Source organism: Gavia stellata, chromosome 1 (genome assembly GCF_030936135.1).
Source record: "Gavia stellata isolate bGavSte3 chromosome 1, bGavSte3.hap2, whole genome shotgun sequence".
Lineage (NCBI taxonomy): Eukaryota > Metazoa > Chordata > Aves > Gaviiformes > Gaviidae > Gavia > Gavia stellata.
Window position 1 is genome coordinate 132,588,916 of NC_082594.1, and position 12,816 is coordinate 132,601,731.

The following is a 12,816-nucleotide window of genomic DNA, read 5'->3' on the forward strand; positions in this document are numbered from 1 at the left end:
GGGGTCCCGCTCCCGGGGGCGGCCGGGGCGCGGAGGCTCTTGCTGGCCAGGGCAGCTGTGCCTGCCCGGGCTGCGCTCGGCCGCGCTGGGAGCCGGCGCCGTGGCGGCTCGCCTCTGAGCCCGGCCCCCGCCCGCGCGGGCTCTGGCCCGAGCTCGGGGCCTCCCCGCCCGGGCCGGCGGCGCAGGGCGGCCGGCCGGGCCCGCGGGGGGCTGGCGGGTGGCAGCCGCGTCGGGAGAGGGGGCCGGGCGCCCCCGGCAGCCGGTCACTGGGCCTGGCGTTCACCCGCCGTCCGTGCCGCCCCGGCGCCAGGTGCAGGCCCGGCGGGGTTTGGCGCCGACCCTCCCTCCCTGCCCGGCGCCATGGCCATGAGGGAGCTGGTGGAACCGGAGTGCGGGGGCTCCAACCCCCTCATGAAGCTGGCCGGCCACTTCACCCAGGACAAAGCCTTGCGGCAGGAAGGACTTCAGGGCCCGCTGGCCTGGCCCCCCGGGGCTCCCGGAGCCGCAGCCGTGAGTGTTGCCGGTGTCTCGGCTTGCTGGGCTGGGGCTGGGGCTGGGCGTGGGGCCCGCCCGGACTGGGCCCGTCAGCACGGGAGGGGGGTGTGCTGGCTGAAGGGGGTGTGGGGTGAGCAGAACGGGGGGGCTGTTGGCGCAGATAGGTGCGGTGTTGCTTTTCTTCTGGGGAAAGGGGCCGCGGGGTCACCCCCCCGATTTGTCCTGCAGGGTTGTGGGGTGAGGGCCTGTTCATGGAAGCTGCGTTTATGGTCGCCCAGAGGACGTTCGTTGGTGGCTGTGGTGAGCTGAATGCCTTGCTGTCACAGGCCCCAACCCAAAAAGTGGTGGGAGGGGGGTTGGACAGTATCACTCAAGGTATTCCTGCTCCTTCAGCTTCCACGTAAGCAGGCAGCTCATGCAAGAAAGTGCTGATAGCTTAAGCTCAAGGAAGAGGAAGATGTAAACTAATTGGGTCACAGGGTGTGTGGAGAGGGGTATGGGGTCAAAGCTGTTGGGGTAATTGCCCACTATTCCCTGTAGGTATCCAAACCACTAGGAGTGGGCACCGAAGATGAGGTAAGAACAGATTGATGCGTCTCCTTACTGCTTTTCTCACCAACACTGTTTGCTGTTTTTCCCCTTACCTGGTATTAATCTTTCCTTCTGACAAGCCCATTTCTTTCTCTCATGCTCCATGGCTCTGCCTGTTCATCTTCTATGCTGCGTTTGTCATCCACCTCTGTCTTTGGCAGCTGGTTGGAGAGTTCCTGCAAGAGCAGAATGCCCCTTTACTGTCCCGTGCACCCCAGACCTTTAAGATGGATGACCTGTTGGCTGAGATGCAAGAGATTGAACAGTCAAGCTTCCGACAGGCCCCTCAGCGAGGTGAGGGGAGCTAGAGTAGGCGGAGAGCTGGAAGAGATCTTGGTGTTACAGTTAAGCTCCTAGGGGTGTGGTTCCCATCTATTCAGCACTTGTGAGATTGTATCCGGAGTATTGTTTCTGGATTTGGGCTTCCCAGTACACTGACATGCTGCAACAAGTCCGGTGGAGATCAATAAGGGGTTCAGGGACTGGAATATATGGTGCAAGAGGAAAGGCTGAGGGAACTGGGGTTGTTCAGCCTGAGGAAGAGGAGTCTAAGGGGGGTGGGGGTGGGAGATAGGGGGTGGAGTGTCTAGTTGCTGTCTTCAGCAGCCGCGGACAGGATCTTCGCAGTGATACACAGCAAAAGGACAAGGGGCAACGGACACAACTTGCAGAAAGGGGAACTCACTAGATGTAAGGAAACATTTCTTCCTTTGGAGGGTGTTCAGTACTGGAACAGGTGCATAGGGAGGCTGGGGAGTTGCCAGCCTTGGACAAGTTCAGAAGTTACCTGATGAATGCCCTGAGCAACCTAATATCTAGCTTTAGTGTTAACCTGCTGTGAGAACAGTACCAACCTCCAGAGATTCCTTCCAAGTGGAATCTTTCTGTGGTTTTATTCTAACAAAGAGAAAGGGAAGGATCAGAGATGATGAGGGCTAGCCTGGGACATGTAGAAGATGCCTTTGAGTCCTCCACTCCTCACTTTGTTTTCTCCTTCTTGTAGCTCCAGGTGTGGCAGCCCTGGCACTGTCTGAAAACTGGACCCAGGAATTCTTGGCTGCAGCAGATAGCGCTGGTGATGTCTCCTCAGATTACAATGAAGCTGACTGGTCACAGGAGTTCATTGCTGAAGTGACAGGTGAAGGGTCCCTTTTGGAATTACTGTCAAGGTGTTGCCCAGTTACACTCCTGCACGTAGTGGAGAGTTACTGAATGGGAAATTGGAGTAATGCTTTGGGGCCAGCAGTCAGTGTTTACTGTAGCAGCTTTAAGGGGCGGGGGGAAGCTGTGTTGTGATGGCTTAGCCGAATTGTGAACATTGTGGTGTGGAAGCTTTTATTCAAGTGTAAGGGTCTTTTGTTTTTTTAGCTTGGGTTACTTGGAGAACTTAGGAGAAGCAGGCTGTTCAAACTGCTTTTATGAAAATAATGATGATTCAACTGATCCAAATTCTGGAGACGGTCTGGTACTGCTTCTTCCTTACGTATTCTCTAATTCCCTCTCTTAAGGCTAAGTTTGCCTTTGTACCAAAGTAAATATTGTTTAGCGTGCTTTGGCCAAATACTTCTTGTCAGTTTCATGGAGGTAGAGGGATGTTGCACCTTGGAAATGTGTGCAGTGAATGTTTCTGGCCAAAAGGTTAAGCTTTCCATTTCAAGCAAGCCAGTAGTTTATCTGAAAAGTCATCCTGTATTGTGTTTAGAGCTGGGGCTCGAATAGGGTCCTGTTACCATCCATGACCTAATCTGGAAGTTATGAGTAAGATCTAAGTAGATGCTATTCTCTTCTCCAGGAGTGGCCACTGCGGAGAGCCAGGTAGTCCCATTCTTTGACCTTCACTCTTTATACTGCTGGGAATATAAATCAGCATTTACAAAGGTCTTTGAGAAAGTTCTGATGAAAACCTAGTGCTTTGTAGGCTGTGCTTTTGACAGAGACTTGTAATGCATTGCTAATTTTCTTGACCTACATAGTATCCCACATGGAGCAGACGAATAAGTTGTGAAATTAAAGTAGAAAATCATAAGGTTATTGGCACCAGAGTGGCACCTGTATTAATACACAGTCTGAACCTAAGGCTTGATTTTTAGATCAGAATAGACCAAGTTAGAGGAAACAAGCGTAAACAATCTTTCTTTGAAGATGTCTTCTCTGTATGTGAGCTAGCTGTGTGTAAAGTGGAGAGAGCAAAATCTGAAGCTAATCTGAGTGATGTCTGCCTGTCTCACTCTTCTCCCCGTTCTTCCTGATGTCCTATGCAGATCCGCTGTCTGTGTCTCCTGCCAAGTGGGCAGAAGAATACCTAGAGCAGTCAGAGGAGAAACTGTGGCTTGGGGAATCGGAAGACCAGTCTTTGGCGGATAAATGGTGGGTCTGTCTTCTCAAAACCCGTTATTGCTGCTAGGCACTAGGGTGGGTGAAGTTTGGATAGGAGATAGAATTCTGCTATGGCCTGAATGCTTTTGAGTCATTTAGTCTAGATTGATGTTCTCAGGCCTTTCTTTTCAGAGAAAGGAGGAAACAGTGCTTGGAGATTGAAGTTTTTAAGAGATCCTAGCTTTTCTGTTTTCTAGTTCCAGGAAGATACTGTGATCATATAGGCTAACTTAATCTCATGCCTAATACAAAGCTCCTTAAAGCGATTTCAGGAGTGAGTTCAGGAACTCATAATCAAGCAGAACTTTTTTCCACAGCAGCTTTTTTTTTTTTAGATTTAGACATCTCAAGTGTTACACTCTAGTAGTTGTAAACTTTCATCACTTCAGTCTCCCTATCTGACAAACCACATCCAGCCTTTCCTCTGCATATTTCTAGTTTCAGCCTTCCAGACATTATTTTCATGTGTTTTTGTGTGGTAGATTAAAGAACAGTCTACGACTACGGATCTTCTCTGTATAGGTACCTGTTGACTACGGTCAAGTTTTTCAAATAAAGAAGCAAAACACAAGCATGCAATTTGTGCTTCTTAGATCTTTCCCTCAAAGAGATTTTGCATATTTGGATTCTTCTTCCTCCTGGCTCTTGCCTTTTCTGATGCCTTTCTGGAAATATGGACGTTCTTGAGTTATTGCTGCCAGTTCCAAAGACTTCACCAAGACTGAATGTAGTGGTAACACCTGGAACTGGTCCTATCCTGCTGTAAGCCAGACAACATACTGAGTTGTGTGCTTGCTGTGAGCCCTCAATCCTCTGCAGAGTTGGTGCTTTTCCAAGACACTGTTCCTCTTCCATAAGCATGACCTACTTTCTTTGTTCCTAGATCTATGACCTTGTTTTTGGTAGTGCTAAAATTTGCAATGTCTGATAGCATGTGAGCTTGCCAAGGAATCTGGACTCTTCTGCAGGACTGTGCTGTCACTGTAATTGTTTAATTCTGCTACTGTTAGTGTCAGTCACTTGCAAAGTTAACCTAGGAGTAATTTTGAATTTTTACAGATGGATAAAGGTACTGAATCACTTAAGAGAACGCCGGAGTCTTTGAGGAGGGATTGTATCCCTCAATACTGTTGTCAGGCCCATTGTGTAGATTGTTGTTAGTGAAAGAGTTCTCTGTTGCCTGGTATCTTACTATCTCTTTCGCTTTTACTGCCTCTGAACACAGGTATGAGGAATATCAACCTGAGGATGATCTTAAGCAAACTGTTAGTGATTTCCTCTCTAAAGTGGATGATCCAAAACTGAAGAATTCTGAGGTAAGAAATTCCCTGACTGGGGAGTGTGAATAAGGGGTGTGGGGAACTGAGAAGGGGGGAAGACAGTAAAGGAATAAAGCCTCCTGCTGTCCCGTGTTTCCATTTCTTCCCTGATTCCTAGAAGTTGAACCCGACAATTTGCTCTAGATATTATCCATCTCTACCACGTGACTCTGAAGTCCTGTCCTCCCCACCTTTTCGGGCCTTTTGTGCTCACTTTGCAGAGAGAAGTCCTCTTAGTGAAGGAGGGGGGCATGGGCAGAGGGCTTGTTGACAAAGCATCTGCCCGGCTCCACCCTTGTTTCATTTCTCTGCCACAGTTCCTAAAGTTTGTCCGCCAGATCGGAGATGGGAGGGTATCGATCGAAGCTAATCAGGTGACCCAGAGAGACCAAGATCAGGCAGAGCAATGGGCAGCTGAGTTTATACAGCAGCAGGTAGGAGCCCCAGCCCTGTGTGGTCTGAAGGAGGAAAGCTTTTTGCCACAGTGCACAGTCTGGGAGCAAGGGAGAATGGCAAGTCCAACTCTCAGCAATGCTCTACTAATGACTAGGCTGGGGGAGGCGAGGGAGGGGCTGTTGGGCTCTTCTTAGCAGAGTCTAGCCAGAAGCTGGGAAGGTATTTGGGCAGCGTGAGTTTTCTCATCTCCCTTAGGACCTGGGAGGAAGGGAATATCCAAATGAACTCTCTTCTACTTCACTAGCCATCAGTTCTTGCTGATGGGGAGGAGGGGTAATCAGAGACCCTCCTGCTGTTTTGGGATGTGCCCTGAGGTAGCCAAATTCTAAAAAGGAAGGTGTGTTTCTGTTTCCAAACTCCCAGGGGGCATCCGATGCCTGGGTGGATCAATTTGCACGATCTGGGAACATGTCAACTCTTGATACGGAATTTGAGCAGGCAAAGACTGCTGTGGAGGTAAAGCTGACCGAGGAGGAGGGCTGGGGTACCAACTGCGAGCCTGTGGTAGGGTTACCTCTCTCCTTTGCATGCTGTGAGGAGGGCTAGAAACATCTAAGAGGGTGTTCTCTGGCGTGTCTGTAGAGCTCAGTTTATGGTTGAGGCACTCTAGTCACGTTCTGTTCTCCCTTCAGTCAGATGTGGACTTCTGGGACAAACTCCAGGCAGAATGGGAGGAGATGGCCAAGAGAGATGCAGAGGCTCACCCTTGGCTCTCTGATTATGAAGACCTCAGCTCCTCATCGTATGACAAGGTAACAGAGAATAGGGTCTCTCAGCCCTAGCGCTGTGACGGACTGCCTTTAGGAGGCTGGCAGTATGTCTGCCTCCCAGGTGAGCTCCACAGACCCCAAATGCTGCTAGGATTCCTTCTCGTACTGATGTTTTGCTGTCACTTGCACCCTCATCCCAGATCAGCTAGGGGTTAAACAAATACTGTTTTCACTTGTGCTTGTCTGCAGATGTTGTCTAGTTCTTGTCCAACACCAAATACCAGTTAATGCTGGGATTCTTTGCAATGAGTGCAAGTGTTGTTGCCCCCACTCTGAAGCCGATAAGACCCGCACCAGATGTTTAATCTCTGTTGCAACTTATTCCAGGTCTGGTTTGGAGGAATTTTTCAGCACAGAGCAGGCAGGAGGAAGAGCCATTGTTCTCTGATCTGCTACAAACTAGCAAAGAGAACGAGGTGCTGACGGGTCTGCAGTTCGAGTGTTTCTGATGCAGCAAGACTAGACTGTTCCGTACTGTAGAGAGTGCTTTTCTCCCTATGCCTGTCTCCTAGCATTAGCCCTTGTCTGTCTTCCCTGCTAGGGTTACCAGTTTGAGGAAGATAATCCCATGAGAGATCACCCGGATGCATTTGAAGAGGGACGGAAGCGCTTGGAGGAAGGTGACCTCCCCAATGCCGTCTTGCTCTTTGAGGCTGCAGTGCAACAGAAGCCAGATCATATGGAGGTGAGTGAGAGCAGAGATAACAGGCCTTGGCCAGGTGTCCTGCTACTTGGATCCTTCCCTTGTGAGGTGTCGGGCTATGTGTAGAAAACTCACTTCCGTGTTAGGAGCTGTGCAGGGTGTATGAAAACATCTCATTTTTCTGTGGCTCTGGGTATGTAGCTGATGTACGTGAATACCCAGGAGGGCTGCAGGCAAGGAGGTTTATGACTAAGGTCAGTTACAAAAAGCGCAAAGGCTCTGGCCCAGAGCTGTGTAAAATCTTTGGAGCACGTGAGACTGTGCGTGGAGCCAAGACAAGGAGTTCTCATCTCTTAAGTTGCTTCTGTGGAAGTCTTTATTGGCATTGCAAGTTTGGAGATGCTTATGGCAGATAACCGCTTTTGGTATCTGTATTAAAGACTAATTCTGAGCAGCTTGTTAGACTAGGGGTCCTGGTTAGGTCTTCCGTCTAGATGCCAGAAGAAAATGAAACCCAGAAGGGTGAGAGAGATGGTTTGGGTGTCTTCACAGTCTTCATTTGAAGCTGTGGGCCAGAGAATGGTTTTCATACTGAAGACAAGTTTCCAGCTCCTAATTCAGTGAATGCTTATTTCCATAAAGCACGTCAGCTTCTACAGGATGGATTGAGAAATGGAATAGTCTGAGCGCCTTTCTCCAGAGGTAGAGGATGTGGATATTCTCAGGAGGAAGGGGAAGAACACAAATACACCCATGTTGTCCGTTTCTGGAGTGCCTGCCTCAGGGACCCAGGGATGCTGAATTCTCAGTGTGTCTGATTCAAGCCTTGTTAATTGTATATGACTGGAAATATCTAATCTGTTAATCCTGAGGCTTAGATCAGAGTGACCTCTCGGAACAGAGGTTCTTGGCTTCTGGGAATACAAGCATCTAACTTTCTAGGGTACTGGGAGTAGGTGAAAAGTAAGCAGAGGTTTTGGAGATCTACTTTAGCTTTGAAGTGGTCAAAAGGTGTTGCTAATATTCCTTTAGAATTGGCACTGTCTTCTCACAGGCATGTGGGCTGCAGGCTGAGCATAATGGAGAGGTAGTTGAAACCATAGGGAAGAAATCTTGGGCCAGTTCTGGCTAGCTGTTTTGAAAACATTCTGAATTCTTCTACAGTGACTCTGCAGAAAGTACAGGAGAAGTCAAGACTTCACAGATGGTACAGTGATCAAATAGACTTGAACAATTGCTCTGAAGGAAATGTTGTGGTTGCTTTGGTCCAAGTCACAACTTCACCTTGAATCTCGGCTCTTCTGTCTGCAGAGCACTACACAGTTATAGCTGGTCAGCTCTTCTTGAGTTGCAGTTAGGTGTATGGTGAGGCATTAGAGATTTGAGGCAGTAGGTTGCCTTTTGCTTGTGGTGGCTTGTGCAGTGTGTCTGGGTCTTTGCTAATGAAGCAATTTCCTTCCTTGAGACAGTGGATACTGCATTTTGTGACTTACGTTCAAAAAGCGGGTACTTCGTGCTGACAATCCCGCCAGCTATCTAGCCTATTTTTGAGGAAGGGGTGTGGTTATCCACATAAAGTGAAGAGATACATTGGATTTAGTGCCTTAATTAAATATTCCCTATGTCAGCAACCTGGAGATGGAAGTGGCTTTCATGTACTGGTGTCACAATGATTGAAGATTCAGTAAAATAACAGTGCTTCTACTTTCAGGTCCAACAGTCAACTCCCCAAGATTATCGCTTGCTAGTGGACCACTGCACAAGTATATACAGCTGCCTGCCTTGGGCATCTCCTTATTTTTAGTACTGCTGCTATGCCGTTTTGTTCTTAGGAAATAAGAGATCTGCTTTTCCTTCCTTCCTCTGCAGTTTGACCACAGTTGGAAGTTAAAAGTGGAGATTCTGTGACTTAAAAGTGTAAAACTGCCAACTGTTGCTTTATGATAGATCTCCAGGTAGACACTCGCTTTTTCTTTTCACTATAACAGTGCCAGTTTTATTGGCCTTGAGGACCTATGTGCCATAATGTCTATGCGTCTTTCGAGAGAAACTTGTATCTGTGGCTAATGTGTATGCTTGCATATATTTGGTCTCACTCTAAAAATGTGTGGGATGATATGGTGGATTTAATCTCCGTGTCTGTAGTTTATCGGCTGATCCTTTTTCTCTGGATGTGAAGAAGTCCGACTTTGTGCATCTTTATCTTCTCCAGGCCTGGCAATATCTGGGAACCACCCAAGCAGAGAATGAACAGGAGCTTTTGGCAATCAGCGCCCTCAGACAGTGAGTGTTGCGGAAGAGCTTCTGAGCATGGCTCCTTGTCTAGTGCATAGTGTCGCAAGGACCATATGGCTAGCATGGTGTGCTCTGTCTTGATTGTGTTACCTCCTGTATCTGGGTGTCTCCCAGACTGATTTAATACCGTATTCACTTTTCTTTCTTGGACCTGCAGGTGCCTGGAACTGCAGCCTGGGAACCTCACGGCACTTATGGCTTTAGCGGTCAGCTTCACCAACGAGTCCTTGCAGAAGCAGGCATGTGAGACCCTGCGGGACTGGCTACGCCATAAACCAGACTATGCCCACCTGCTGGAGAAGGAGCCGGAGGAGAGTGTTTCAGGGACAAACCTGGGGCCTTCCAAGCGTGTCCTAGGTTCCCTGCTGTCTGAGTGAGTTAGGGTTACAAATTTCAGCTTTCAGCTGAAAGGCTTCTTGGGGGGTTGGAAGTGTCCCAGGCAGGAGCAGAGGGACCAACGCAAGGCCAGCTCTCTCCACAGTACACCAATATCCTTGTTCTGTGCTTTTCCAGCTCGCTGTTCGTGGAGGTGAAAGAGCTGTTCTTAGCAGCTGTGCGCAGCAACCCCTCGACCGTGGATCCTGATGTTCAGTGTGGCCTGGGTGTCCTTTTCAACCTTAGTGGCGAGTACGAGAAGGCTGTGGATTGCTTCAGTGCCGCACTCAGCGTGCGCCCCAACGTAAGAAAGGGCAGACTGTGGATGCTTAGAGGTACCTGGAGGTTTGGGGATGAAGGTTTGGGTGGAGGTGCTGCTTGTATGAGAGGTACATTTTTGGAGTGGAGGAATAAGACAGACACCTTCCATATAGTGGAAGGGAGGGCTGGCTTAGAGCTTAAAATGTTCCAGTTTATTTCAGCCCTTTTTCTCTGCCCCCTCCTCCAGGACCATCTGCTATGGAACAAGCTCGGTGCCACCCTGGCCAATGGGAATCGGAGTGAGGAAGCTGTGGCCGCATATCGTCGGGCACTGGAGCTCCAGCCGGGATACATCCGCTCTCGCTACAACTTGGGCATCAGTTGCATCAACTTAGGCGCCCACCGGTGAGCATAGGATGGGCAGATCTGCTGTGGCACATGAGTGTGCACGTGTTTGTGGGAGAGACTGCGATAGGTTACTAGGGCAGTGCCACGCTGCCTGCAGCCTTCCCTTGGCATAGGAGAGCAGAGCGTGCGGACTCTGCCCTGAGAACAAAGTGTCATGCAGATGCAGTTGGAGTAGGGGCCATCTGGACTTCAGTTTCTGTTAAGAGGGAAAAGGGGGAATCTCTGATGGTTCTGGCATGGGGCAAGATCTGGTGAAGAGGAGGAAACTGGTTTTGGGGGGAGGTACTTGAGAAGCAAATGGGGGAGGGAGTATGAGATGTCCCATCTTCTCCGGTAAGCATGTGTATGTTCTCATGTTGACAGTGAGGCTGTGGAGCACTTCTTAGAGGCTTTGCACATGCAGCAGAAGAGCCGAGGTCCGCGGGGGCAGCAAGGCGCTATGTCTGACAACATCTGGAGCACCCTCCGCATGGCCCTCTCCATGCTGGGCCAGAGTGACCTGTATGGGGCAGCTGATGCCCATGATCTTCCCACACTGCTTCAGGCTTTTGGCCTCCAGCAGTGACACTGGGATGGGCTCCCCTGTGAGTGCAGGGTTGGCCCAGCCCAGCAGTGACGTTACTTAGAGAGAAAGTGTTCGCTAGGGTTCACGCATATCTTTGCTCTGGTAGGGCAGATCATTGGCAACTGTTTTCTCAAGGACCTCCCGCTGAAGTGTGCAACTTCCCCTACCTGTCCGTTGTGGCCTGAGCATCTCTGAGCTGTTCACATTATCACCTCCATGACTGACCGACGCTCTGCTGGTAGGCAGATGGTCAAAGTGGGGAAGATGGCAACATCCAGCCCTCTTGCCAGACTGCATTTGCAGTAATGCCTAGCTTGGCCGTGAGACCTTACCATAGCCATTCTGCAGAGACTACCTGCTGGATGCATCTTGAGTGCAGGTTGCTTTGGTGGGGTGGGATTGACATCTGGTAAAAGGGTGAAAAATTCTGGGTTTTGAGCATGTTTCCCCCATGTATGTGCTTGCATGTGTGTATATGTGGCTTGCTAGGGAAAACTGGGGGCAGCAGTCTCCGTTTCTGGGTACTGGTAACTTCATGGTACAGCCAGATGCTAGTTTCTCAGTGTCTCTTCATGAACCTTTTGAGAGCAGAGTATTGTACTCGTGCTGGGGACACAGGTGGAGGCCCTTAGCTTGTCTTGGGGTAAGAGGAGATCCCGGAGTTCAGACTTGAGGGAATGTGATAGGAATAAAAGTCTAAAATGTAACCTCCCCTCCCAGGATACGGTGGGGAAAGGGTCAAGTCTTAATTTTCACTTGATCATCTGTCATTGTTTTTCCTTTGTGCAGAAGTTCCCTATCTTGTCTGTAACTGCATCTTGTTAATTATAAATATCTGTATATGATTCTATTGGGGGGGAAATGTTTTTTAATTGTAAAGTATTTTGTATAATAAAGGGGGGAGAATTAAAACTGCCAAAACAACATCTTCCTCTGTGCCTCTGTTGGAGCTGCATGCAGTGGGTAGTATAGATCTCTAGGGTTGTACCCGCTGGTTTGCAAAAGATAGATCAGAGCCTCTCTCAGTTTCTGTCTCCCCTTTTGACCCAGGTTTTGTTTTATTGATAGCTCATATGCGAAAGAAGCTCAAAGGACCTCATTTTGCTGTAGCCTCAGGCTTCAGCTCTGTGAGCCAGCAGAAGAGCTTCCCGGTGCCAAAAGCTCTCTCTTTTTCCTTGCTTAGGTTTAAGGGTCAGTGAAGCACTTTTTCATTTTCTTGCTGTATGCAGTGAGGGAAGTTTTGTGTTACATTTTTATCACCTTTTTGAGGAACCTGACTGCTTCAGTAGTCAAGACCAGGGGCTTAGGTGGGGAGCACTTATCCTTCCTCTTCCATCAGGCACCTGTTTCTTCATACTTCTTCCTCACAGGCTTGTTTTTTCTCTTGTTACTGCAACCATCAGGAGCAGAAAGTGTGTGCAGAGAATAGTTCTTGCTGTATGTTTTCTGAGCTCTAGCTTCCCCTGTGTCTCCCAGCCAGCACTGTGGCACTGCGTGTGCTGTTCTGAAATTGCTGTAACGCATGCAAAACAACTTGCTGCTTGTGTTTTTCTGCCTTTTAGATAGCACTGCTTTTGTGTCCTGCTTGCACACACCACCCCTGGTCAGAGATGTGCCTTCTGGTTTGTACTGATCTCAGTCCTTCTGTCAGATCCTTCTCTGCTCAGCAACAGAAAACATTAGTGCCTATGCTGTTCCTCACCTGCTGTCCAGGTGTTCTCCCTTGCCCAGTTTTCTGCTATCCCTCTCACCACCAGTTTCCTTTGCTGCACTACGTTCCTCTCTGTTCACACTCCCATTGTTACTGCTTGGCCTTCCCTTTTTCTCATCCACAAGTGCCATTAATGCTTCTCCTCTCCTTGGCTTCCTAGTTGTCTCAATTTCCTTTGCCATTTGGCTTAATCTCTGGACTGTGTGCTTGGTGTCCTTCCCTGTCACACCTCCCCTCCTGTCGCTGCCGCTAGAGTGGCTGTCACCATTTGTTCTCTTTCCCTGTAAATTGTTCTCACTTTCTTCCCTCCCTCCCACCTTAAATCATCTCACGGCATCTGTGCTTTCCCTTCTTGCACTTTCCCCAATGTACAAAACAGTGGCAGGGCCTATCACCACTAAAAGCATGTGAGGGATCCCAGCCCTTCTTTGTTCTTTACCTAATCTGTGGGCATCACAGGACGCGAACTAGATCTTTCATAGGGCACTGGGCATGTGGTCAAAGGGGATGATTCAGTATGTGTTCTTCCACCCATGCTTCTTGCTATGTTT

At 49.1% G+C, this 12,816-nt stretch overlaps 1 protein-coding gene across 3 annotated transcripts; it reads left to right on the forward strand.

Moving 5' to 3' along the window:
- Positions 1-360: 360 nt before the first annotated feature.
- PEX5 (peroxisomal biogenesis factor 5) lies at positions 361-11,503 on the forward strand. Of its 3 annotated transcripts, none has more exons than XM_059828480.1 (15): positions 361-510; positions 1,036-1,071; positions 1,248-1,380; positions 2,090-2,224; positions 3,348-3,453; positions 4,688-4,778; positions 5,099-5,215; positions 5,601-5,693; positions 5,870-5,989; positions 6,549-6,692; positions 8,863-8,933; positions 9,103-9,318; positions 9,459-9,624; positions 9,829-9,986; positions 10,353-11,503. In XM_059828480.1, exons 1-15 carry the CDS (start codon positions 361-363, stop codon positions 10,552-10,554), a joined length of 1,938 nt encoding a protein of 645 aa, XP_059684463.1. In that variant the 3' UTR covers positions 10,555-11,503. The 3 variants fall into 3 exon arrangements, with proteins under 3 accessions (XP_059684463.1, XP_059684533.1, XP_059684597.1); XM_059828550.1 differs by having other exon boundaries at positions 6,558-6,692; XM_059828614.1 differs by lacking the exon at positions 5,099-5,215.
- The last annotated feature ends 1,313 nt before the right edge of the window (positions 11,504-12,816 follow it).

What these genes read in the sequence shown, in the direction of transcription:
- PEX5 (XM_059828480.1), top strand. Translation starts at nt 361, where the DNA reads ATGGCCATGAGGGAGCTGGTGGAACCGGAGTGCGGGGGCTCCAACCCC. An exon ending in CCGACAGGCCCCTCAGCGAG is followed by an intron (nt 1,381 to 2,089) that starts GTGAGGGGAGCT and finishes TCCTTCTTGTAG; the next exon opens with CTCCAGGTGTGGCAGCCCTG. An exon ending in AGAAGCCAGATCATATGGAG is followed by an intron (nt 6,693 to 8,862) that starts GTGAGTGAGAGC and finishes TATCTTCTCCAG; the next exon opens with GCCTGGCAATATCTGGGAAC.